This window comes from Maylandia zebra, unplaced genomic scaffold (genome assembly GCF_041146795.1).
Source record: "Maylandia zebra isolate NMK-2024a unplaced genomic scaffold, Mzebra_GT3a scaffold14, whole genome shotgun sequence".
NCBI classification, from domain to species: Eukaryota; Metazoa; Chordata; class Actinopteri; order Cichliformes; family Cichlidae; genus Maylandia; species Maylandia zebra.
In genome coordinates, this window is record NW_027490044.1 from 1 (window position 1) to 26828 (window position 26828).

The 26828-nt window shown below is 42.1% G+C and overlaps 1 protein-coding gene across 1 annotated transcript; it reads left to right on the forward strand.

The window, feature by feature from the left end:
• Positions 1 to 2064: 2064 nt before the first annotated feature.
• Positions 2065 to 21537, forward strand: LOC101475855 (VPS35 retromer complex component; the record flags this gene model as incomplete). The annotated part of the gene is given in 13 exon segments (XM_076881525.1): positions 2065 to 2284; positions 3450 to 3533; positions 3881 to 3990; positions 4505 to 4601; positions 5856 to 6004; positions 7559 to 7766; positions 9227 to 9382; positions 11244 to 11366; positions 11457 to 11636; positions 12570 to 12809; positions 13155 to 13298; positions 20259 to 20445; positions 20939 to 21537. Coding segments are annotated over 12 exon segments (1891 nt in total), but the record flags the coding sequence as incomplete, so codon positions are not given.
• Between the last annotated feature and the right edge of the window lie 5291 nt (positions 21538 to 26828).

Sequence of the window (26828 nt, forward strand, 5' to 3'; positions counted from 1 at the left end):
AACAAAAATACAACTCAATACTTTGTAACATAACCTTTGTTGGCAATAACAGAGGTCAAACGTTTACTATAGGTCTTTACCAGGTTTGCACACACAGTAGCTGGTATTTTGGCCCATTCCTCCATGCAGATCTTCTCGAGAGCAGTGATGTTTTGGGGCTGTCGCCGAGCAACACGGACTTTCAACTCCCGCCACAGATTTTCTATGGGGTTGAGGTCTGGAGACTGGCTAGGCCACTCCAGGACTTTCAAATGCTTCTTACGGAGCCACTCCTTTGTTGCCCGGGCGGTGTGTTTTGGATCATTGTCATGTTGGAAGACCCAGCCTCGTTTCATCTTCAAAGTTCTCACTGATGGAAGGAGGTTTTGGCTCAAAATCTCACGATACATGGCCCCATTCATTCTGTCCTTAACACGGATCAGTCGTCCTGTCCCCTTGGCAGAAAAACAGCCCCATAGCATGATGTTTCCACCCCCATGCTTCACAGTAGGTATGGTGTTCTTGGGATGCAACTCAGTATTCTTCCTCCTCCAAACACGACGAGTTGAGTTTATACCAAAAAGTTCTACTTTGGTTTCATCTGACCACATGACATTCTCCCAATCCTCTGCTGTATCATCCATGTGCTCTCTGGCAAACTTCAGACGGGCCTGGACATGCACTGGCTTCAGCAGCGGAACACGTCTGGCACTGCGGGATTTGATTCCCTGCCGTTGTAGTGTGTTACTGATGGTGACCTTTGTTACTTTGGTCCCAGCTCTCTGCAGGTCATTCACCAGGTCCCCCCGTGTGGTTCTGGGATCTTTGCTCACCGTTCTCATGATCATTTTGACCCCACGGGATGAGATCTTGCGTGGAGCCCCAGATCGAGGGAGATTATCAGTGGTCTTGTATGTCTTCCATTTTCTGATGATCGCTCCCACAGTTGATTTTTTCACACCAAGCTGCTTGCCTATTGTAGATTCACTCTTCCCAGTCTGGTGCAGGTCTACAATACTTTTCCTGGTGTCCTTCGAAAGCTCTTTGGTCTTGGCCATGGCGGTGTTTGGAGTCTGACTGTTTGAGGCTGTGGACAGGTGTCTTTTATACAGATGATGAGTTCAAACAGGTGCCATTCATACAGGTAACAAGTGGGGGACAGAAAAGCTTCTTACAGAAGACGTTACAGGTCTGTGAGAGCCAGAGATTTTCCTTGTTTGAGGTGACCAAATACTTATTTTCCACCCTGATTTACAAATAAATTCTTTACAAATCCTACCATGTGGATTCATGGATTTTTTTTTTCACATTCTGTCTCTCACAGTTGAAGTGTACCTCTGGTGCAAATTACTGACCTCTGTTATCATCTTAAGTGGGGGAACTTGCACAATCGGTGGCTGACTAAATACTTTTTTGCCCCACTGTATTGTGGTCTTCCTGTCAGGTAATCAACAATCCAGGACACCAGAGAAGCATCCACCTGCATCGCTGCTAACTTATCACCCAGGAGGGTCGACCTGATGGTTTAGTGTAGTTGTTGTTTTAAACTTGAGTATGAACTTATACAAAATGCAGCAAGATATTTAAAAATCAGTTTTATTGATTAAAAAACTATCGGATTCATATCGGTATCGGCAGATATCCAAATTTATGATATCGGTGTTGGACATAAAGTGGTATCGTGCCATCTCTAGTAATGACCAATCATTACGAGGCGTGTGGGACTAAGGCTGCAGCCCCACATGCCAACACAAATCCCCAAAGAACACACGTGATCTTTTCTTAATATTTGGGTATGAGTACAAAGATGAAAGAGACTAAATAGAATTTATTAACATTTAGGTGATGTAATGTAGATGTGATCTGTGAACTGGACTTTTCTATTCAGGGATATTAAGCAGGATTTTTCATATAATAAATTATTAAGTCCACTGTTTGGATTAAAAAACGCGTCACTGTTCATGGTGTTATATTGGTGTTTTAATAGTTGATACTGGGAATTTAGAAATCACCAGAGGGGAAGGACAACTCTAGTCCTGCAATCTTCTGCATCCCTCTTGTTAAACTGCAGCTTTTACTCCACAGGGGAACAGAGGAGATGACCGGTGACATCAATGACTCCATCGACTTTGTCCTTCTAAACTTTGCGGAGATGAACAAGTTGTGGGTTCGAATGCAGCATCAGGGTCACAGCCGAGACCGAGAGAAGAGAGAAAAGGAGCGACAAGAACTGAGGATTCTGGTGGGCACCAATCTAGTTCGGCTCAGCCAACTGGAGGGTGTCAATGTGGAGAAATACAAACAGGTGTGTTTTTGCTGATCTGTGCAGTGGGGACTGGTCTCAGCACAGAAATTGATTTGTTGCTGTCATCTTAGAAAGAGGAGAGCTGCTGGTTCTCTGGTGTGTTCAACACTGATCACGACTTTCAGAAATGTGCGAGTGATGTTTGATTATCTGTGTTTACTTATGTTATAGTGATAGGGTTGTTATCAACTCAAGTAACGTTATGTTGACATTACCTGACTTCCTGTGTCTTTTCTGCATTTACTGGAAGTCCCAGAGATGTAATATAATATATGACTACACATTGCTTTATTTTCACCAAAATCAACTATGGCCACTGTTATGGCTTTATTGTGTGGTAATGGTTTGACACACACATTAGGGCGGAGTTATGTGCTCCAGTGAGTGATCGTCCTATCGGCCTCCTGTGAGCGATAGCATCACCACTGTGGGGGGTGGTAGAGGAGGCTAACACATGTGTGGCCCAAAAGCAATACGAAGATTCAGTGTTATTATGCACATCTGATTAAACTATGCTGGACGTCTGTGCGTAAATGGTAAATGGTAAATGGCCTGTATTTATATAGCGCTTTACTAGTCCCTAAGGACCCCAAAGCGCTTTACATATCCAGTCATCCACCCATTCACACACTGGTGATGGCAGCTACGTTGTAGCCACAGTCACCCTGGGGCGCACTGACAGAGGCGAGGCTGCCGGACACTGGCGCCACCGGGCCCTCTGACCACCACCAGTAGGCAACGGGTGAAGTGTCTTGCCCAAGGACACAACGACCGAGACTGTCCAAGCCGGGGCTCGAACCGGCAACCTTCCGATTACAAGGCGACCTCCCAACTCTTGAGCCACGACCGTAGTGTCAAAGTGGTCATCCCGTATTATCCTTTTATCCATTCCAGGATGCTTTTGGATGTAACCCCACTCCTCACTTTGAGTTTTCACAAAGCAGGATAGCACTTTGGAAGTAATGATACTCCAGAAACAAGTACAGCACAATGTCGTATCCTTGAGCATTGATGATTCTTTTGACATTGAATTGTAATGTTTCAGCGTCGTGTTTGCTGCATTTGACATGTATTTATACCGTACATACTTACATACATACTGTTGTTGTATTTATGATAATTTGTTCAGTCAAACCATTTTTCTTGTGCCTTTTTCTCTCCACAGATTGTTCTTCCTGGAGTCCTGGAGCAGGTTGTGAACTGCAGGGATTCACTGGCTCAGGAATATCTTATGGAATGCATCATTCAGGTACCTTATGTGAAAATTCTCGAGTCTCATTTACAACTAATCCAGTAGACCAGACTTTACTTGCTGTTTGTACCTTAGTTTATAACACTGGCTTTAGGGAATAGTAGGGATGACCAGAAATCATGCACTGTTAGTAAAAACAAACAAACACTGTACCATGTTAAAGGAAAACAAATGGGGGATTGGTCACATGTAAGCAGATTTGTTCCACCCGCCGTGTTCCCCAATAAGCCAACATTATTTGAAAAATTCAAATGGCCTTTATTTCAATCATCCTGGTTGTTTCAAATATATGACGTGCAGTCACAGTCATTCAGGCCTCAGCTAACATAATCTCGTCTCCGAAGGTTTTCCCAGACGAGTTCCACCTTCAAACACTGAATCCTTTCCTGCGTTCCTGTGCTGAGCTACATCAACATGTAAATGTCAAGAACATCATCATCGCCCTCATTGACAGGTATGGTTTTATTTGCTGGAGTGTAGCAGAGCTACCCAGTGAGCAAACTGCAATTTAGTGCTTTTTGAGACTGGTTGACTGACAGTACCAGTTACAGTTAGCCATATATTACTTTATTCTATACATTTTAAAAACATTAGTTTGTATTTAAATATTTGTATCTTAATCATAGTCAATTTAGAGTTCTCATTCAACCCAACACTTATGTCTTGTTAGGTTGTCGGAGGAAATTGGCACAGGGAGCTAACCAGAAGCTTCTAGCCAGTGCTAACCTTCACCACTGTGCTGCTCCATAAGCATGTTTTTTACTCTGGTCCCCAAGCTTAAACCTTTAACTGCAACATGAGGTTTCCAGCATTTTGTTCTTCCTGTTTAAACTAATGATGATTTGCTCATAATAATGCTTGTTCAGCAGTGAACAGTACAAACCTTTTAAAACCCTGATGCACAGCTGAGCTCAAGGACTTACTGTTTATGGAGATGTTTTTAAGCCAGCTTCTGATTTGTGTTTCAGACTTGCTCTGTTTGCTCATCGAGAAGATGGCCCAGGGATCCCTGCTGAAATCAAACTGTTTGACATCTTCTCTCAGCAGGTGGCCACTGTAATTCAGGTACGTTTCCTTAAATTCAACAAGGTTTGACATAGGGGTAGGCAATATATACTTGATGTGTCGCGGGTTTTTCCACGTATGATGATTAAAATGCCTTTATCATAACCATCGAGTATAGGTTGCCGAGGAAATATTAAGCTGTCTGCACGTAATTCACTGCAAGTTTTTGGTTTTCTCCCACACGCACAGAATGCATCATTTACCGGCACATTTTTGGCACATTGCGCTGAGCGAGAGTGTTTATATACTATCAGATAGGGGGAAATATGGCGATAGTGGGAGTTGCAGACTTGCTGTCATTTGGATTTCCAAGGTGGATGTCGAACAAAATGCGGTAATTTACAAAATATGACATAAAACTGTTGCTACAAAAGGTAGCAGTACCACAAATGTATTCCGCCAGCTGAAAAGTCATCCCCTGCAAAATTACGAATGTTTTAAACTGCGCGTGTGAACATCTCCCCACACACCAAAGAAAAGCTTAAATAAACCAGCGGCTGTGATACGAACTGCAACAGCCAGAGAAACGGGGAAAACAGCACACGTGAGTCTGATTGCATGTTACTGTTTAACATGCAGTATATTTGTGGTGTTCGACACTTGCAGTGTAGGAAGATCTCTGCTTTCAGACAATGTGCCATTGGCTTGGTTGTGTGAAGTCAAGTGAGTTCGTGGCTTCCATGTTTGTTTAGGCACATTTTACAAAATTATGTAACAGATGTTTTCATTGTTTGTTGTTTTCGCTGTGTTTGCTGGTCGTAGAAATGGTTTATATGAGCTTTTACCTGAGATTTGGAGGTTCAGTGGATACCACACATGCTGATATTGACATAAAAACCTGACTTCACAGAGGCTTAAGCTGCAACTCACCCGCGGTACCGGGGGAGCTGGGGCGCAAGACCTGTCATGATATATCTAGAGTGTATCACAATATAGACAAAACATTGTATTTGCCCTAGTTTGACCAAAGTAGATGACAGAGTTACTTTATTGAATGCAAAAGGTTTTTGGGAGAGAGCTATCCTTAACCATACGAGTGTGAGCACATTAAAAGCACGTAATATTATTATGGAGCCACATTTAAAGTCTAACAGAGATGGTATATCATATTAGGATCTTAGCAAACTAGCAATCATAATTTATTTGTTACAGGACAACAGAGTCAAAGGCGGAGCCTCTCAAACTAGGTAGAGTACTAGAGTAAGTGTAACTAACAATGGGACTACTGCTCCCTTCTGTTGTCTACTCTTTCAGTCTCGCCAGGACATGCCATCAGAGGATATTGTATCGCTTCAGGTCTCTCTCATCAATTTGGCCATGAAATGCTACCCTGAACGTGTAGATTATGTAGACAAAGTCCTGGAGAGTACTGTGGAGATCTTCAACAAGCTCAACCTGGAACAGTAAGTCTCTGGCCCCCTGATGAACTCCTGAGTGAGCCGTGTGATGTCATGAAATCATAGAGCTGTGTTTAATAAAAGCTGCAGAATGCATTCATTCTTATGACATAAATTTGCATATTGAGATGTGTTATTAGTATTATTGAGGAAACTAGAAACTTGGTTGCTTTCATGAGTTGTGCAGATGAAAGATTTTACATCTCAGGACATAATAATCATCTTAACATTTGGCAAATACATCGTCAGATGCACAAAAGCACATGACATATTATACAGTGTCATTATTTATTTAACAAGATGGTAAGTCAGTGAAGCGGTACAGTCCAGGCTTCCTGCTTCCATGGGCATTAAGTAGCCGCCAGGTCCTGATTATCACATGCACTGTATTCTTTTAAGATTTTTACCCTGAGGCAACTTTTGTTGTGATTTGTCATTTTTAAATAAAACTGAATTAAAAATGGTGCTTGGCTGACTGATCATCAGTTAAATGTGACCCCTCTGGTTGTTTGTAGGTGTGTCAGTAGTGAGTCAGCTGTGTACACACTGAAGTACCATGTTACAATAATCACATTACATATGTGGCATGCTAACACTAAGCTTGCAAAGAAGTCGACGTGATTTTTTTGTTGTGCCGACCGCAGACCAGCAGACCCTTCAGCAGGTAGCAGTCGTGCTGCATTTCTACCTGTTCGTGTTTCTAATGTAGAATCACCAATTTGTTTGGCCCTTTGGTCGGTTTTCAACTTTGCTTTGTGTTAAATAGCTGAAATCTAGGAGAAAGATCAAATGTGTCCTCATTAGTATAGATTTGTGTTGATGTGGGACTGCAGCCTAGAGTCAAAAGCAATGTAACAGTTACTGTAATTAGGCAAAGTACTGGATTACTTTGAAGAATAACAAGTAATGAGTAATACATTGCTTTCTTGAGAAACAACTGCAACACTGGTGTTGCAAAGCAGGAACAACATCAGCAGTGATCTGAGGGAAGCAGCCCTTTAATCTGGGTCAGGCTAGAAGACCATTTCCAATCAATCTGAACTCTGTGCAGTGAGAAAGATTATTCACAAATGGAAAACATCCAAGACAGCCCCGTCCAAGAGCGTGTTGTCCCACACAATCGACCCAAGAGCTCTGGAGGCCTCAGTAAGCATGTTAAAGGTCAACGTGCAAAACAGAGGTTACAAGTATGCCTGATTTGGAAATGTTGCCATTTTCCAAACAAAATGTCTTCTCTCTAAAAAGAGTTTGACAGTGTGACTTCATTTTGCAAAGTTGCAACTGAACAAAGTCCTTTAGACAGATGAGAGCAAAGATGTTTGGAGAAGAACAAACACAGCATGTCAGCAGAAACATCTCTAAGCATATGCTTACTTTTATGTGTGTCCTCACTCAGTTTCTCAACTTTAATAATTTCCACAAACTTGATCTTTGAGCCCATACTGATCCCCCCTGAAGGTATGAGGGTTTTTTTGTCCCTTGGAACTGTAAACCTGAGTCGGCTTCTTTTAATCGTGCAGGGAAAAACATTTTCAGTCTCCTTTCTTCTCCCTCCTCTAGCATAGCAACCAGCAGTGCGGTGTCAAAGGAACTTACCAGGCTGTTGAAGATCCCGGTGGATACCTACAACAATGTGCTGATGGTCCTGCAGCTCAAACACTTCCCACCACTCTTTGAATACTTCGACTATGAGTCCCGCAAGAACATGAGTTGCTATGTGCTGAGCAACACATTGGACTACAACACCACCATTGTGGCACAAGAGCAGGTTATTAATCTAACAGCTGTAGATTTGTATTTAAACCGACAGAGCATCAGACAAAACACCCCCCTAGCAACATTTTACATAAGAAAGGATGTGTGGTTTTCATAGATACAGTTTTTGTAATTATTTTTTTACACATTTAAATATCGTCTTGATGCATCTCAATCATCCAGGAACGTAAATCTCCCAAAGTTGGTTCTGTTCATCTGGACGCAGCGTTTTCAGTGGGAGAAACGTTTCGTCATCATCAGGTGACGTCTTCAGTCTCAGCTGACTGCAGGTTTCAATCTTATAAACAGGACATTTGCATAATGACTGAAACCAGCCCACTGAAGGAACAATGGGCTGGGAGGTCAGTTCCTTAATCTTAATTATGCAAATTATCATGACCACGGATCGATGGCCATGAGTCCCATTCACAGAGAGTTGGAGAATGGCTGCAATCACAGCATGTAAGATGGTGACAGAACACACCGGGTCAAAACACGCTGCACCAAAAACTGGTGCACCCCAAGGATCGGGTCCCCCGACACAAACAGAGTAACATAGTGTACGCTGTTCAGTGCAGGAGGAGTGCCAGGATTTATACGTCGGGGAAACCAAACAACCTCTGGCTACAACACAGAAGAGTCACCTGCAGTCTATTTACACCTACAGGCCAGTGGACGCTCTTTCAATGATGAGGATGTAACATCCTGGACAGGGAGGAACGCTGGTTTGAGGGCGGAGTCAAGGAGGCCATTTACGTGAAAAGGGAAAGACCATCTCTGAATGGAGGAGGGGCCTAAGGGTACATCTGTCACCATCTTACAATGCTGTGATTGCAGCCATTCCCCAACTCTCTGTGAGTGGGACTCATGGCCATTGATCAGTGGTCATGAGAATTTGCATAATTATGATGAACTGACCTCTCAGCCCATTGTTCCTTCATTCGCTGGTTTCAGTCATTATGCAAATGTCCTGTTTATAAGGGTGAAACCTGCAGTCAGCTGAGACTGAAGACGTCACCTGATGATGATGAAATGTTTCTCCCACTGAAAACGCTGCGTCCAGATGAACAGAACCAACTTTTTGCAGACACATTTATAGTTTCCCAACAACCTTGCAAATAGGCTTGTAAAAGTTAACAAACACCCCAAACTACAGTCGCCGTAGAGAAGCCCTCACCGACAGATGAAAAAGTGATGTTAACAGAAAACTTATGTAGGCTGTTTGACCACAGCCACAGTCTCTTGCTGAATGCACGCTGGTTATGTATGGCTGAAGTATCATCTGTACTTTGTGATGCAACTTGTCATATTTGCTTAGATTAGTGAGAAATCTGTATAAAAGTAGCTGTTTTTTCATTTTTGTTTTAGTAGTTTCATGTTAAAGTATTCTTTAAGGTTTTTGTGCAGACATCTAACCTGGTTACACAGTTTGTAAATAGTATCGGTTTAATGTTGTACCCTTTGTTCCTCTAGGTGGACGCCATCTTGAACTTGGTGTCCACACTGATACAGGACCAGCCAGACCAACCAACTGAAGATCCAGACCCAGAGGACTTTGCTGAGGAGCAGAGCCTTGTGGGTCGTTTCATCCATCTGCTCCATTCTGAAGATCCTGATCAGCAGTATCTTGTAGGTGTTTGCATTAACATTGTGTCTTTCTACGTTCTCAGTCATCAAGGTTGTGGTAGTCTTGAGTGCTTGAAAACAAGGCAACTGGACATTTGTACAGGCAAGGCCAACAACGTGCCATGGGCTCCTCTGTGTCCCCCACTGTAGCTAAGCTTATCATGGAGGAAGGGGCTGAGAGGGACGGCACTGAGCCACAGGTTCAGGTATGCGGGTGACATTCACTGATTTACCAGGGAGGATATCAGGGTTACCATTCCTGGACTGTGCTTTGCTCGTTAAGGAGGCTGTAAGCCTCAACATTGAAGTTTACCGGAAGCCGACACAGACTCCCAGAAGCCTACGCTTTGACTTACCACACCCTCTGCAGGGCTCGCAAAATCGCCCCGCCCGTCGGGCTATATGATAACCGATGGGCGGGGCTGAGATAGATTTTGTTCACCCGACCGGAGATATTGCTAGCTCCGGGACGTGGGGCAAGCGATTTTGCGAGCCCTGCTCTGGAAGACGAGCGTGGAGTCATCAGGATCCTGCAACGTCAGGCAGAAATGTATCTTCTGAAGCAGAAAGGAAAGAAGAGGAAGAGTCGTGTGTTTAAAAAAACAAACAAAAAACCATCTTAGATATGTGGTTCTCCCAACTGGACCTAAATGAAATCAGCTGCACACTCACGTGTATCTCTACATCTAAAGGTCACTCAGGATACCAATGTTCACATTTTGGACCAAGAAGACAGGTGGTTTGCTAAAATGAGATCATCTGTGTCCACTGTGAACCATCTTCATTGAATAGAGGCGTAGCCTATGACACGAAGTATCAGCCACTTACTGTGCAGTCTGACATCCTTCCAGCCACTTCAGGTGACCTCAATAGCTCCACTGATGGTGGGGTGACAGTGTCCTACACCGGTTTCACCCTTAACACCCAGTGATGACCTAGGAATGTTTTTTGGCTCATGTGATGACTCGCATGATTAACTCATTCACTGCCAGCCATTGGCAGTGAATGAGTTAAACCCATTGACTCATTCACTGCAATTGATGGCTATAGACGTCAATGGCAGTGAATGAGTTAATAGTGGATCAATAACCCTCAGGAACCAATCCAAGGTTTAAATTAACCGGGTGCACTTGCCTCAGCGGCTACGTCGCCCTTACTCCAGTGGTGAGAATGAGGAGCTGGATGCACTGGTTGCCACAGAGCGGTGTGCTCAGCCCGACGTTATTCACTGTATTTGCTCAAAACTGTTCAGTCGTGAAGCTGTATTTATTTTTGTTTTACTAGCTTTATGTTGAAGTATTTAAGTTTTGTTTGGGTCTGATATTGGAACAATGATGAGACTCACTGTAGAGAGGAGATCCAACACCCGAACACCAGCAACACCGTGGAGGTCATTGTGCGTTGGTGGAGGTCCAGGCAGTGTGGACGTCATCTTCCTGGATCTCCACATAATATCTTACCTGTTGTTTCTATTCTTGATTGTGTGTATATGTGAATGTAATGTTGTTATGTGTGTGAAGACATAATGACAATAAAGGATTCTTATTCTTCTTCACTCCACCTTTTGTTTTCAGAATTAAAGAAGCCTCGTGGAAATGTATCTGAAGTTGTAGAAGTCCAGTTGTCTTCTTTTCAAGCATTTGAGACGAACCCGAAGAGTCCTAATTGTGCACATTATGTATTAGAAAGAGTCCTGCAGGTGGTCTCCTTTAAGTTGCTGCTAGAGATTCTGAGAATAATGCTGCAGTGTTTCCTTTGTCCCCACCTTATCTAGTTCTTGGGAAAATTCCAGCAGTTTGTACTTCTGTGAGTGTTTTTGCTGAGACCAGTGGTTTTCACTTAACTTTGTTCTTGTTTGCTTCAGATTCTTAATACAGCACGCAAACACTTTGGAGCTGGTGGAAACCAAAGGATTCGTTACACATTGCCTCCCCTTGTGTTTGCTGCCTACCAGCTAGCCTTTCGATACAAGGAAAACTCCTCCACCGTGAGCAAATGTTATTTTTCATCACAAAGCACATAATGCATTTTCTTTTATGTCCTGTTATGAAATCATACCAATTTCTTTTCCTCTTAGGATGACAAATGGGAAAAGAAGTGCCAGAAGATTTTTTCTTTTGCCCACCAGACAATCAGTGCACTCATTAAGGCTGAGCTCGCCGAGCTGCCTCTTCGACTCTTCCTGCAGGGGGCGCTGGCTGCAGGGGAGATTGGCTTTGAAAACCACGAGACTGTAGCGTATGAGTTCATGTCACAGGTAGAATGTTTAATAATACTGTCATGCCTTTAAATAGTTTATATACATACATGTGTGCACACTACCGGTCAGAGTTTTGGATACCTGAGTTTTTCCAGTTTTTTATTGAAAATTCTGCAGTTCAATGTCTCATTGCACTCTGAAATGAAAGCGGTTGGACTGAAAAGAAGAAATCATTGAATCAATTTAGAGACCAACATGTATTCTAACCCTTTGACCCAAAGTAGCCACCTTTGGTGTCTGAAAACACCCGTGGCACTCTTTCTACAATAGAAATCAAATATTGTTCAGAAGTTCTTCCCATATCTGTTGCAGAAGTTCCCATAAATGAGGCACTGCTAGTTGCTTTGCTTTCACTCTTCTGTCCAGTTCATCCCAAACAGCTTGATGCGGTTTAAGTCTGGAGACTGTGACTTATGTTTTGGGTCATTATCTTGCTGTAGGATGAACCCCTGACCAGCTAGTCATATACCAGAGGCTATTGCATGGGCCTGCAGAATGCTGTTCTGTCCTGAGTGCCTTTGATGGTGAAGGAAACTGTACTCCCTGACTTTCTTTGAAATTGCTGCAGAATAGTTTTAAATGTTGAACCCATGTTCTGTTCCCTGAAAAGGCCTTTTGGATAATTCTCAAATGTGCAGAATGTTTCAGTTTTGGCTAACTTTACCTTTCTTTAACCTCTGGCAGTTCACCACTTACCCTTGTACCATTTGAAGCTATTCACTGAACTTGAACGACTTGAACTTCAATAAATAATTGGAAAAATGGGGTGCTCTAAAACTTTAGAGTGTATAACCAAAAACATAACTTTATTTTGTTGTATTTTAAAACCATTAGACCGCTACAGTCCTCTTTCTGTCAATGGGTGGTGTTGTTCCATCCCCTCAACCTTTTCATCTCTTCTCTTGGTTCTCCATACTTTGTCCATATTAGGCATTCTCTCTCTATGAGGATGAGATCAGTGACTCCAAAGCTCAGCTGGCAGCCATCACCTTGATTATTGGCACTTTTGAGCGAATGCGATGCTTCAGCGAGGAAAACCACGAGCCCCTGAGGACTCAGTGTGCACTGGCTGCGTCCAAGCTGCTGAAGAAGCCTGACCAGTGCAGAGCTGTCAGCATCTGTGCCCATCTCTTCTGGTCAGGTCGCAGCACTGACAAAAATGGTGAAGAGGTGTGTTGGAATTAGGCTTTTTTCCCCACACACTAACATAAAGTTGTTGAAGATGGTTGTAGTAAAATCATGTGCATGCAGATGAGTGACGTTCTAAAAAATGACATTTAAATGGAATCATCAGTGTGTGGTGTAGGACTTTGTTCTAGAGGAGGAAGAAGGCTAAACAGTCACTGTATTAAACCCCAAAAGATTAGTTATGGAATCAAATGGATGGAAGGATCAGCAAGTTCAGTTTTACGGACACAGTGCGCTTTAACACACTATATAATGCTGTTAATGCTATTGTGCACTTTAGTCTTTTTGCACATCTCTAAATGCTCCCTGCTCATTTTACACATTTAGATCCGTGATGGTAAGCGGGTGATGGAGTGTCTAAAGAAAGCCTTGAAGATTGCCAACCAGTGCATGGATCCATCACTGCAAGTTCAGCTTTTCATTGAAATCCTCAACAGATACGTCTGCTTCTATGAGAGGGAAAACGATGCGGTAAGACAAAAAATGTTTGTGCTAACCAGTAACTGGTCATTTTGCCAGAGAGAATAATTTCTTCATTTGCCTCAAACCAACCACTCAAGTTAAAGTGTTGATTAACAGTTAGGTCCAATGTTCCCGCTAAGCACTGCTGGCACGTCTCTGCGCACAGAACATCTGCGTTGCACACAAAAAAAAATCTAACCTGAATTGAAATTAAAATTAAAACTTTAACAGTTTAGTCAGTGAGTGACTGGCTGCTCCTGTATGGGATCAGAACGATGCCACCGTATCCCACAGTCCAGCCAATGATGCGATTCACATTCGTATATACGCAGCTAATCAACGTCGACAGGCTATGACAGCGTCCTTATGTGCCGGTGTTTTAGCAAAGCGGCTGATGTGGAGTGAAGCCACGTTAATGACAACGTGTACAACCATTGGAGATGTGAGCAGGACAGACGGAACAACTGACGGACAAAGTGTGGACTTTATACCAGTTTGTAAATCGTGTTGATCGGCCACGTAAAACCAGAGTTATGATAAAATATCTGCAATGTTTGTTTTTCTTCCTGAATACTGTCGTTGTTTATATTTACTGCAGGAAGAAACGGTAAAAACAGCGTTTTATAAGGAAAACGCTCAAAAGCCTGTGAGCAAAAACTCCACCCTTTCCTATTGGTGGAAAAATGTACCATGTGGACCAATCAAAAAAATGATATGGCAACATGACATTTAGTTGTTTAGGAAGGAGGAAGTTTTAGGAGTGACGGCGTGTTTGAGATGTGAGAGATTTGCAACGTTTAGCGTAAATCTTGTGTAGTTAGTGTGTAGTTAGTGTGTAGTGTAGTCAATAGTGTTGTTGTGTGTGTCAGAACAATGAGGCGACTGCTGAGTGTTACAGGTGTTACAGCAGTGATACATCTCCTGTTGTCAGGCCTGCAGGTATCAGGCTGTTGTTCTCCTTCATCTCATAGTGGACAGAAATTATTTTTTGGAGTGGCACAGATAATTTGTGTGGCATCAGATTTGATGCAGAACAGCTGATTGTAGAGCAGGGCGATATGGCCAAAAATATTTATCACGATATATATTTGAAAATTTGCGATAACGATATAACTGACGATATAATTGATGCGAGACAAAATACAACTCCACAACATTACTAGCGCAAAAAGACAACCTTCCATTTATTTTCACTTAAACAAGAAGCTGGTTTTTATGTACATTAAAGCTTCATAAAAATGTAACAGTGCAAATGCAAATTCCTTGCTGAAAGTTTAACCAAAAGGCATTTCCAGTAGAAATGGGCTGACATATCCTGAGCATAACCATGTATAATATCCACTGAAGTTAAAAAGAGGTGCTTTGCAACATTAAACTGCAGTGTGCAGTACGCATTTTTCGGACCATAAGGTGCACAGGATTATAAGGCACATTAAGCGAAACAAAGCAGTCAGATAAATCAAACTTTATTAAACTCATTCTTCTTGCTTCCTCCATTTCTGTACCATTGATTCATTAATGTTGAATTCTCTGGCAGCTGCTCTATTCCCATGTTGTTGCAGTATATTAATGACTAACCTCGTATTGTGGATGGATTATCTCAGTTGTTCTCCTGACTGAAGTTTGGTCCGTTTACAGCATCCTGCCATGCGATTGCATTTGTCTCTAACCATGAAGAACCTTCACGTTAACTTTTATAAGTGGAAAAAAGTGTTAGTGTTCGTCCTCCAGCTTCACTGTTTATGTTATGCTAACATAGCTGTGTCACTAGCGATCACGTAGCACATCATTATATACCAGCTAGCCCAACTTCAGTAACCCTACAAACGTCACTGCTGTTTAGTTTCCTGTCTTCATTTATGTTGCAAGTGATAGCAGAGCTGTGCGTTTGATTTTTTTCAGAAATCTCTCAGTCAGAACATGCTATATCATGCTTAGGTAACTAGCGAAACTAGCGAGCTAACTTCCGCTAGCTTCCTGCTAACTTCTAACTCCGTTAAATGTAATAACTTTTGTTTTCATGGATGCCTGGAAGTTAAACTTTATAGTTACACCTGGTAAAGCAGCAATGCTGATCGTTTTATTAAAGATGAAAGAATTTAGACAGTTTTTAACGCTCAGTGATGCTGCAGTGTTGTTTGACCTGAAGCATACGGAGTTTAGGACCCAGATTACTCCCAGATTTAAGAGCATCTTAGTCCGACAAATACGACAATAACGACGGCCGCTTGCATGTTCTGCAAAAAAATGTGCTTTGTCGTGTATCTGACGGACAAACACCAAACCAGTTCCACATCACTGAAGTTGCACCATTTTTACAAACCAATTCTGGTTCATCTGTTTCACTCAACAATCGGCCATGTGCGTATGAAAACAAAGGCACTGCGCATGCGCGTTTTACTCCCATTCTATCGCGATATTTCATTTTCCTATCGTTGCCTAACATTATACCGGTATTACCGTGAACGGTATAATATGGCCCAGCCCTAGCTGATTGTTCTGTAAATAGTTTGAAATGTTTATTTAAAACCCGCCTTGGCTGCATTTTAGGTAAACTGCTGCAAAAACTTAACTCAGTTACTTTTTTGAAGAAGTAACTACAGTGGGGCAAAACAGTATTTAGTCAGCCACCGATTGTGCAAGTTCCCCCACCTAAAATGATGACAGAGGTCAGTAATTTGCACCAGAGGTACACGTCAACTGTGAGAGACAGAATGTGAAAAAAAATCCATGAATCCACATGGTAGGATTTGTAAAGAATTTATTGGTAAATCAGGGTGGAAAATAAGTATTTGGTCAATAACAAAAATACAACTCAATACTTTGTGACATAACCTTTGTTGGCAATAACAGAGGTCAAACGTTTACTATAGGTCTTTACCAGGTTTGCACACACAGTAGCTGGTATTTTGGCCCATTCCTCCATGCAGATCTTCTCGAGAGCAGTGATGTTTTGGGGCTGTCGCCGAGCAACACGGACTTTCAACTCCCGCCACAGATTTTCTATGGGGTTGAGGTCTGGAGACTGGCTAGGCCACTCCAGGACTTTCAAATGCTTCTTACGGAGCCACTCCTTTGTTGCCCGGGCGGTGTGTTTTGGATCATTGTCATGTTGGAAGACCCAGCCTCGTTTCATCTTCAAAGTTCTCACTGATGGAAGGAGGTTTTGGCTCAAAATCTCACGATACATGGCCCCATTCATTCTGTCCTTAACACGGATCAGTCGTCCTGTCCCCTTGGCAGAAAAACAGCCCCATAGCATGATGTTTCCACCCCCATGCTTCACAGTAGGTATGGTGTTCTTGGGATGCAACTCAGTATTCTTCTTCCTCCAAACACGACGAGTTGAGTTTATACCAAAAAGTTCTACTTTGGTTTCATCTGACCACATGACATTCTCCCAATCCTCTGCTGTATCATCCATGTGCTCTCTGGCAAACTTCAGACGGGCCTGGACATGCACTGGCTTCAGCAGGAACACGTCTGGCACTGCGGGATTTGATTCCCTGCCGTTGTAGTGTGTTACTGATGGTGACCTTTGTTACTTTGGTCCCAGCTCTCTGCAGGTCATTCACCAGGTCCCCCCGTGTGGTTCTGGGATCTTTGCTCACCGTTCTCATGATCATTTTGACCCCACGGGATGAGATCTTGCGTGGAGCCCCAGATCGAGGGAGATTATCAGTGGTCTTGTATGTCTTCCATTTTCTGATGATTGCTCCCACAGTTGATTTTTTCACACCAAGCTGCTTGCCTATTGTAGATTCACTCTTCCCAGTCTGGTGCAGGTCTACAATACTTTTCCTGGTGTCCTTCCAAAGCTCTTTGGTCTTGGCCATGGCGGAGTTTGGAGTCTGACTGTTTGAGGCTGTGGACAGGTGTCTTTTATACAGATGATGAGTTCAAACAGGTGCCATTCATACAGGTAACGAGTGGGGGACAGAAAAGCTTCTTACAGAAGACGCTACAGGTCTGTGAGAGCCAGAGATTTTCCTTGTTTGAGGTGACCAAATACTTATTTTCCACCCTGATTTACGAATAAATTCTTTACAAATCCTACCATGTGGATTCATGGATTTTTTTTTCACATTCTGTCTCTCACAGTTGAAGTGTACCTCTGGTGCAAATTACTGACCTCTGTCATCATTTTAAGTGGGGGAACTTGCACAATCGGTGGCTGACTAAATACTTTTTTGCCCCACTGGATATAATTAATTGCTCAACATTGGTCATTATTTACTGTATTTTGCAGACAGAGTTACAGACTCTCTCCCAGACCACAGACTCAGAGTACAAGTCAGAGCTTTATAAGAAAAAATTAATTAAAAAAAAGTTGTTTTCAAAATTAGAGTTCAAGTTATTTTTCCTTCCAATAGTGTTAACATGCTGCACAGGTCAATGACTAGATTTTTTAACATTTTCGTTGTAAGTGGGTTAAAGCAGTTAATTAAAGATAGTCTAACATAAATGTTGTAATTTGATTACTTTAATAAACATGTAGCTTGGATGCTGGCGTGACCACAGTGCACACGTCTGCTGTTGCTCACAGTGGTCCAAGGGACGCTCAGTTTGTGTGTTCGCTCAGACACGTGAAGCATTAGAGGGAACATTGGTTAGGTCTATAAATGTTTGGACAATGATACGGTTTAATAATGTTCGCTCTGTGCACAACAACCGTAGATTTTAATAATCAAAATTACTAAAACAGTGTAATTATCCAGAAGCTTATAGACCTAATTCTCTATTGTCTTACAAAGCTGCAAACAGCAGTCGGAGGGCTTGTGCGCCCTGTTGCATGTCCAAGCATGCCATAGTCAAGTTGAACTACGGCTTGGGCGTGGTGTGGGTGAGCCGCTATCTGGTCTGGGATGTTGATTGGTGTTGTTATTTACGCACTAAATATACTACCTTTGCCGACTAGGTGGTGATGGAAATTACCTACTTACTACAAGTCACCCTAATGCATATCATGCACGGATCCACCAACTGAAATGTTATTTGCATGGGATGATGATTATCATCTACTGCTGATTATCTGTTGCCACTAGGTGGCATTGTCACTTAATATTAGATCCCGACTACAGTTGTTTTCATGCTGGCCACACACCCCCGTCATGGAGTGTGATGTCACATCACCTAGGGCTGTTCGATATAACGATATAAAAACGTCCATCGTTTCATTTTACGCTATCGTTTGTTTCGGGGTGTCGCAAAATAAACTGTTTACAGCAATATTTTTTCATGGTTCTGATGTCACTGTAGTGGCTGTATGAATTCCTTAAAGTTCTCTCTTTCTCTTATATTTAATATAACCACACTACGGACGGAAAAGCACCTGTATTTATGCGTTGTCGTTAGCAACAACGACGGTAAAACCATCGCGTGTCTGCTTGTTCCACATAAACCTTTCACAATAAAGCTCAAGATCCTGTTGAGACTTCAAAATAAACTGAATAACGTGAACGAGTATGCAGAGTATTTTTTATTAATCCTTTATTTATCCAGGTAAAAAATCTCATTGAGATTAAAAATCTCATTGAGATTAAAAATCTCATTTCCAAGAGAGATCTATTTACGGATGAGAAGCAGAAAAGAGCCGTCAGGTGCTAATAAATAAAGCTCAGACTCAAACGTTAGAACAGGCTTTCCCCCGCAGCACGCCGTGTAATAAATACTCACAAAGAAACGGCGCCGTTACAACTTAAGTCTAAAAATGTATCGTTTGATGCATCGGTTAAAACACTCGACTCCAGCTACACGACGCGCAGCTGGAAACACTTCATGCAAGTCGAGCTGCTCGAGATTCACAGAATTTACAGAAAATGTTAAATGTTTGTTATTTATATCGTTATCAGACGATATAATTTTTATATCGGGACATGAGCTTTTGGTCATATCGCACAGCCCTAACATCACCTGTCGCGCCACCTTATTTGTGGCACTGTGGGTGATCGAGCACTTCTCTCCTTCGTTTTTTTCCCCTTTCCCTTTATGGTCATGTTTCACTGTGCTGAAGAATGACCTGTTGTCTTAATGAGTGTATTGAATCCTTGTGCTACACTCAAAAAGGTGCTTTGTGAGGTGACCTTGAAGCGCTTTGGCTAGTCTGCTGAGGAAGAGCTTCTTGTGAAGCCAGGATGTGTAGATGTGCTTTTTAGACTCAGGTTGGTTCGCACAGGTTTGTATATGATTTTGAAAATGAACTTCTGCCACATTCTTAACAGCATCTTGAATCTGGGCAGTTATTTTTAAAGTTATTTACTTAAATGTGAAGCAAGCCCCAACTTTAATTTCAGTGGTCACAAAAAAGTTTTTTAAAAAAATGTAAAGAGCCAGTTAAGGTAACTCGGGCATCTGACAAGGATGCCTCCTGGGTGAGGTGTTCCGGGCATGTCCCACCGGGAGGAGGCCCCGGGGCAGACCCCAGGACACGCTGGAGAGATTATATCTCTTGGCTGGCCTGGGAACGCCTTGGTATTCCCCCGGATAAGCTGGCGGAGGTGGCTGGGGAGAGGGAGGTCTGGGCTTCTCTACTTAGGCTGCTGCCCCCGCGACCCGGCCCCAGATAAGCGGAACAAGATGGATCGATGGACACTTAAAAAATGGCATTTATATTGTGGCTGTTGATTGGTTGTCAGGACTCCTTGAGCCCTCCTCCCTGTGTAGTCCCTCCTCGGACCAGGCCCCTGTTTTTATTAGTGTTTGGTGGGATTGTTTCCGTGACCAACCCTGGCATCCATGTCGGAGCTGGAGTGAGGCTTAGCCATCAAATTGAAAATGTGTCACTTTTTTACAGTCGCCTTTGTGTAAAACTCAGATTGTTGTTTGGATTTGAACAGTTGCTCTTATCTATTCCAACTGACCCACAGAGCGTGCACATGAATACTTTGGTACGAGTGAATGTTGTCCACCCAATAATATTAGAATGTAAACAGGAACCCTTGTGCTGTTCCTCCTCTTCCTCCCATCCAGGTGACAGTCCAGGTGTTAAACCAGCTGATCCAAAAGATCAGGGAAGACCTTCCCAACCTGGAAGCTAGTGAAGAGACGGAGCAGATCAACAAACACTTCCACAATACACTGGAGCATCTTCGTCTGCAGAGGGAATCCCCTGAATCTGAGGGCCCTGCCTACGAGGGCCTGGTCCTTTAAAGCTAATGTAGGTTGGAAAATATAAAGTCCCTTTTAGATGTTCCACTATATTAAGAGTAGACGACCACACACTATCACAAGAATAAAGAAGTTGTGTTAAAGGCCAGGAATAGAAATAAACATTAAGAGCTGAAAGACCTCCTTTCGGTCCTTCATTTAGTTGTTGATGTCTCTTCATCATTCCTCCTTGCTATCCATCCTTGCATGTGTAAAGCAATGCTGCACGTAACTTTAGTGTGCAAGTCTTTTATTTACCATTCCTTTATAAGGCCACAATTAACCAGTTTGTCTGTATCCTGCACTATGTTAATGTTGATGGAGGACTTGCTAACTGTGTCATCATGCCTTCAGTTGTTGATATCTGTCCATATTGAGAGCGAATGTAATAGCCAAGTGTATAAAAACTACAGAAAATCTCAAAGTTGTAGTTGTCTTGCAGTGGGTTTGCATACGGCCTGGTTTCCTGAACATGAATAATCAATAACTCTGCTGTTCTTTAGGTTGGCTTTGTGGCAACTTTAAACAGATTGTGCCAAACCAAACTGAAGACCAGATGACCGTGCGATCTTTGGCCGTCACACTTCAGCGTTCTTCTTTTTGCCACATCGTGCTCGTCATTCTCTCTTTAGGCTCCTTATAGTGTCTCGTTTGAAGTCAGGACTTCTCACCACTGGATTGACCTGGTCAAAACTGTGGTGTGTTTGCATGCTTTAGTGTGCTTGGCATCAGAGGGCCAGTGTTTAGTTCACTCTCTATGGATCTCACTAATTACACACTGTTTTTTGTTCTTCCCCATGATATTTTTTGATAACAACCATGTCCTTTTGGATGAACATGTTAAGGAGGTGCAGCAGTTCCTCAGGATTGTATGTTGGCCGACTTGTCAGTGTACAATGGTGCAGAAGCTTTGTGTCGTTTTCCACAACATTTATTGATTTCTCTTTCTTGCTTATCAATGTTGATTTGTTGGAGTCGGCATTGAACTGTTACCTTTTTGCTTTTAAATATGTGTTTAAATGCACTTGTAAATCAGATAAATAAAAATACAGACTAAGTAGAAATGATCATTGTCTCTGAAATAAAATTGACATTAACAGTTCTTGAACTTTACTTATTTTACACACAGTATTTCCTGAGTGTGATTAGACTCTGCTGTGCTGTTGTATGTTGCTGAAGGATTATTTGGTTGTGGCTCAAACTTTGATTCAACGTTTGAAATGGAATAATATCAGTAACAGTTGCATTAAGATAGACATATAAGTCTATCTATATTTAACCCCCCCTCACCATGCGAGCTTTCTTTATCCTTCAAGCTTGGCCCTTGGGAACTTGAGGAGGACTGTGCTCTTCTGGACAGAGATCTCTGATGTTGTTCCTGGACTTTGCTGGTCGGGAGTCACTACACCTTTTTCCCCAAGGCCAAATAGACTTGATTAACACCAGTATGCTAAAAGAGATTAAAGAAGTCCTTGTGTGTTTAAACAGGGGGGTCTTCGTTTTGTCCTTTGATTCCAACATCAGCAGCATTTTGTCAACATGCTCTTCTATTAGGAGACTGTTACTCTTTCACTTTTTGCACTCATATCATCTTAAGTAACATCTAATCCTTTTGGCATATGTTAATATAAAGAAGTGCAATTTCATCAGTGTGTTTCACATTATAAAGAAATGATACTCTTCCCTAACCATCACTGGGTTATAATATGTAATTTTATGTATAACACTGAAAAGGGGTCTTTTCGGTTTCGTTTTATTATTTACTTTTGTGTATGACAAGCTACAACTTTTCTCTGTCAGTAGCAAGCTCCCCGGGCTTCATAAAGTTGAGGTAACTTAATTAGAAGAGTGGCTGGAGAGAAACACTTTCCTAAATGACCTCAGTGACTCCCTGGCCAGCTACTCTGGTTTGCACCACACCAAAGTAAAATCCCAGTGGTGCATGTTAAAATGAAAGAAAAGCAACTAACTTCCTGAAAAACAGTGTAGTCATGTATACTCTACACTGTAACATGTTAGTACTCGATTCTGATTACTATTACTAGGCAGTTTTCGTACCCGTGAAGCTAAGCTGGTGTACTGTATGTTATCAGTCTGTGTCTTAAAGTCAAATTCCCGACAGTTCCGGGGACTAAATTCTACTGAAGTGTGTCTGAGGAAGTGTGGCACGGTTCATCCTCTTTCCTGTCGAAAAAACTGTCGTATATAACTGTAGCTTTATTCGTTCACATACCAGACTATGAATATAGCCCCTGACACAGACTTTCAGCATGGCTTTTCCATTCTGCTCCCATTCGCAAACCTAACTTCAGGCTTATGTTCCAACTATCCTTTTCCCCAAGGAACTTGAACGCAACGCTACAACAGAAGGGCGAGCTGTGCGCATGCTCGCAGGTTTTACGTTATTAGAAGCCTATACAGAAGCGTGTACCTATTCGTTAATGGGGAGTCGTCATCTAGTTAGGTAGATATCGAAGTGGTTTTGTGGCACGTCTGTGTCCGCGTTTGCTGGATAAAGACCTGCGGCATTCATGTACTGACAGATATTTAAGTTACCGTAAAGCTGTTTGCGTGTCGCTGGAAGAAGGGACGATGTCGGCAAATAAAACAAAGAAGGTCAAAATGGCTACTAAATCTTGTCCTGAATGCGACCAACAGGTAAGAAAATACATCTTTAATTGTTAGGGCTGTGTTACTGATTGCGTTTCGTTTTATTGATACCAATCATGGCAGCCTACGGTAGTTTCCAGCTCTAGAGACGGAAACGGGGTTCAGTGCGAGCCCCGGTGATCACGATGTTTCTCAAACGGCTCAGCTGGTAGATGTTGATTTTCCGTTCGGCAGAGAGAGCATCGGCATCTATGTCCGTCTTCACGGTTGTGGCTTTGTGACTTTGTATGTATAAAACAGACGGACATATGATCACATATTTGCGTTAGTAATGTAAGGGACTGGTTCAAAAGTTCAGTAAATGAGTTGGGCTATAGTAGCGCATTTTCATTACCGTACCTCAGTTACTTGTGATCTTCACTGAGCATTTCGATTGGTTAAAGATAAAAATAAAAAAAAATCAGCCCTTTGGCTTTGTGAGCATCTCTTCCTGGAACTACGGTAATGGTGCTGGATCACAATGGACTCTTCAAATTAAAGCCAACAGTGGGTAGACTGCAACAAGTCTACATCAGTAATGCGCATGGTTAGTTACACAGTTCGACCCTGTCCTCACACTACCACCACACACAAGCATGTGTTACTGCTAGTGATGTGCGATACCACTGATTTCCTTTCCGATCCGATACCAAGTAAAATTCAGGGTGGTATCGGTGATACTGATCCGATACCGATACTCTGTACAAAAACGTAATGTTTCATTGCATTTCATAATACAATATACAATTGTATTATGTAATTGTAATAATAACATAACCATATTGCTTCATAATGATTAGAGGACATCAGACAACTTGTTTTTATTGCTTAATAATGCAGAATAATCATATAGAAATAAAAAAAAAACTGACTGACTGGCTGTTTGTGGAGGTAAAACGTGTCCACACATGACTCTGTTTGCGCTCAGCCATTGTTGTGAGTGTGCACGCCAGAGGCTGCCACACATTTATACAGCCGTATTCCGCACATGACTATGAAAAGCGTAAGAGGAAGTAGTTCCTTCCAAATTAGACGATCCGAATGATATAGTTTTTTTTCCACTGCGTTCATTTTAATGGAAAAACTACAAATTTACCCCAGAGTACTAAAATATATATATTATAATATGAGAATTGATTCTAGAACATAAATTGCTGGTATCGGAAGAATCGATATTTCGGTATCGATTCGCACACCACTAGTTACCGCGTTTCTTTCTTTTCATTAGCTGCGTCTGGCTTACTCTTCTGACCCTGTGAATAAATCCGTTGAAAATAGTTCTGCTCAGCAGTAAAACGGCTGCTGGTAAGATGTAGATGTTACACTTAGGCTATAAAAATATGAAATGGGTGCAGTACAAATGCCAGCATTTTATCACTGTTTAATTAAATATTCCTAAAAGCAGTTGTAAACAACATGTGCATGGTTTTGCAAAATTTTAACTTTATACCAAATGCTGTTGCTATTTGTAGTTTGAAAAACTGTAGATGAGTCATTAGTTTTTCTTTCTTGTTCACTGAAAGAAATCTGTCCGTTTTGTGCTGGAAAAAGTGCATTATAGTCAGCTTCAGTGTCTGAAGCTCCTCCTCAATGGTTCATAGAAACCATACCTGTAGATACCATCCATTCACCTTTTCTGCTTCCCACAAAGACATGGCGAGTGGAATCAAAGATCTCAAATTTGGACTCATCAGACCAAAGCACAGATTTCCACTGGTCTAATGTTTATTGGCTAAAACAAATCTATTTTGCTTGTTGCTTTTCCTTGGTAGTGGTTTCTTAGCAGCTATTTGACCACAAAGGCCTGATTTGCACAGCCTCTGCTGAACAGTTTATATAGAGATGTGTCTGCTACTGGAATTATGTGTAGCATTTATCTGGGCTCTAATCTGAGGTGCTGTTAACTTGTGATTTCTGATACTGGTGACTCGGATGAATTTATCCTCAGCAGTAAGGCTGCCACAAACGATTATTTTGATAGTCGACTAGTCACCGATTATTTCTGCGATTAGTCGACTAATCAGATCATCATCCATTGGATGTAAAACTACAGCTTATTGCACCAGCAGCATCTGCTCTTATATAACTATCATTAGCTTACAGCTTTAGGTGTGTAAGGTCTGTGCTAACTAACAATAAAGACAAGATGGTAGTTTATTAAATTTTAATGAAGTTTGCAGATTGTTTCGGTGAAGATTAATAAACTCCTTGCTATCTAAAATATAACAGGACACCGGAGTAAATTCTCGAGCATCTCACACTTCTGATAATCAGCTGTCTGCTTGACGTTTATTCAGCTGTGTAAAAACTATAACTTTAATCTCAGCCAAACCGATTTACTCAGGAACAAATAAAATACTGAAAAAAGCCAAACAATAACATGTTTAAGTTATCTAAGTGACTCATATATCATGTTTAACCTGAGCAGCGAAAGACGGAGGTGGGTTTGAAAACGATTTGCCGGGAGTCCGGTGTTCTCACGGCTCTAGTGAGCCTAGCCCCTATGGCGTGATTTTTGTGCCACTATTCTGAGCGCACGTAAAAAAAATGCTAGATGGTGGGTAACAGGCATCTCCAAAAACGTTAGAGCACTTATGCAAATATTTGATGTCTTGATAAATCGAGCAGGTATTTGAAGTTTACACAGCACCATTCTCGCATGAAAATATCTTAAAAGTTTATTTTGTGTCCCAGAAAGAGTAATATTTCAAACTCCGCCACTCTGTGTTCCTCCGCCACTGCCTCGTTTGAGTTTTGGACGAAATGGATTCTGGGATATTGCATTTCGTCATTTCGAGCTGATTGGAGACCAAAACAGCCAACAGATTTTTTTTTTGCATCCAAGTCTGTGATTGGCTGGTTTTGTTGAGCGCGCACGGACAGAAATGTTGAGAGCGCGAGCAACACGTTGCGAGCGAGTGCAAGTGCAAAAACTGAGCGACAGGGGCTGCTATTGTGTGCGTGTGTATGGATAATAGCAAACACTGAAATACATTTTTTGCACGCAGCAATGAATTTTGTTCACTCAAATTTAGCTTTTCTTTGCTCAAAAATAAATTTCTCCTCAAAATACAACACTTGCACCTGGAATTTATTTTTACGTGCGCTCAGAATAGTGGCACAAAAATAACGCCATAAGCCCCCGGCTAGCTATCGAGCTAGTGGGTAACAGACGTCTCCGAAAACGTCGGAGCGCTTTTGAAAATATGTGGTGTCCTGATAAACTGAGCAGATATTTGAGGTTTACACAGCTACATTCTCGCCTGAAAATATGTTAAACGTTTATTTTGTGACCCAGAAAGAATAATAAGAGTAATATTAAAACTAACTAGCTGCCGCCATTGTTGGAAACTGCGCTGGGAATTCTGGGACGCAGCTTCTTCTTCTTCGGGGTTTAACGGCAGCTGGCATCCTTGTACATGCAGTGCTGCCATCTTCTGTTTCAGTCCGTTATTACACTCTTAAATCCTGCCACTTATTCCTGCGTCTTTTGTGAGCTTGCAAAGCTTCAAACGACGCGTCGACTATTAAATCAGTCGTCGACGATTCTGATAGTCGACCTAATCGTGACTAGTCGACTAATCGTGGCAGCCCTACTCAGCAGCAGAGGTGACTTATGTTGTTCCTTTCCTGGGGCGGTCCTCATGTGAGCCAGTTTCATCATAGCACTTGATGGTTTTTGCGACTGCACTCGTTGACACATTCAGAGTTTTAGCAATTTTCCAGACTGACTGACCTTCAGTT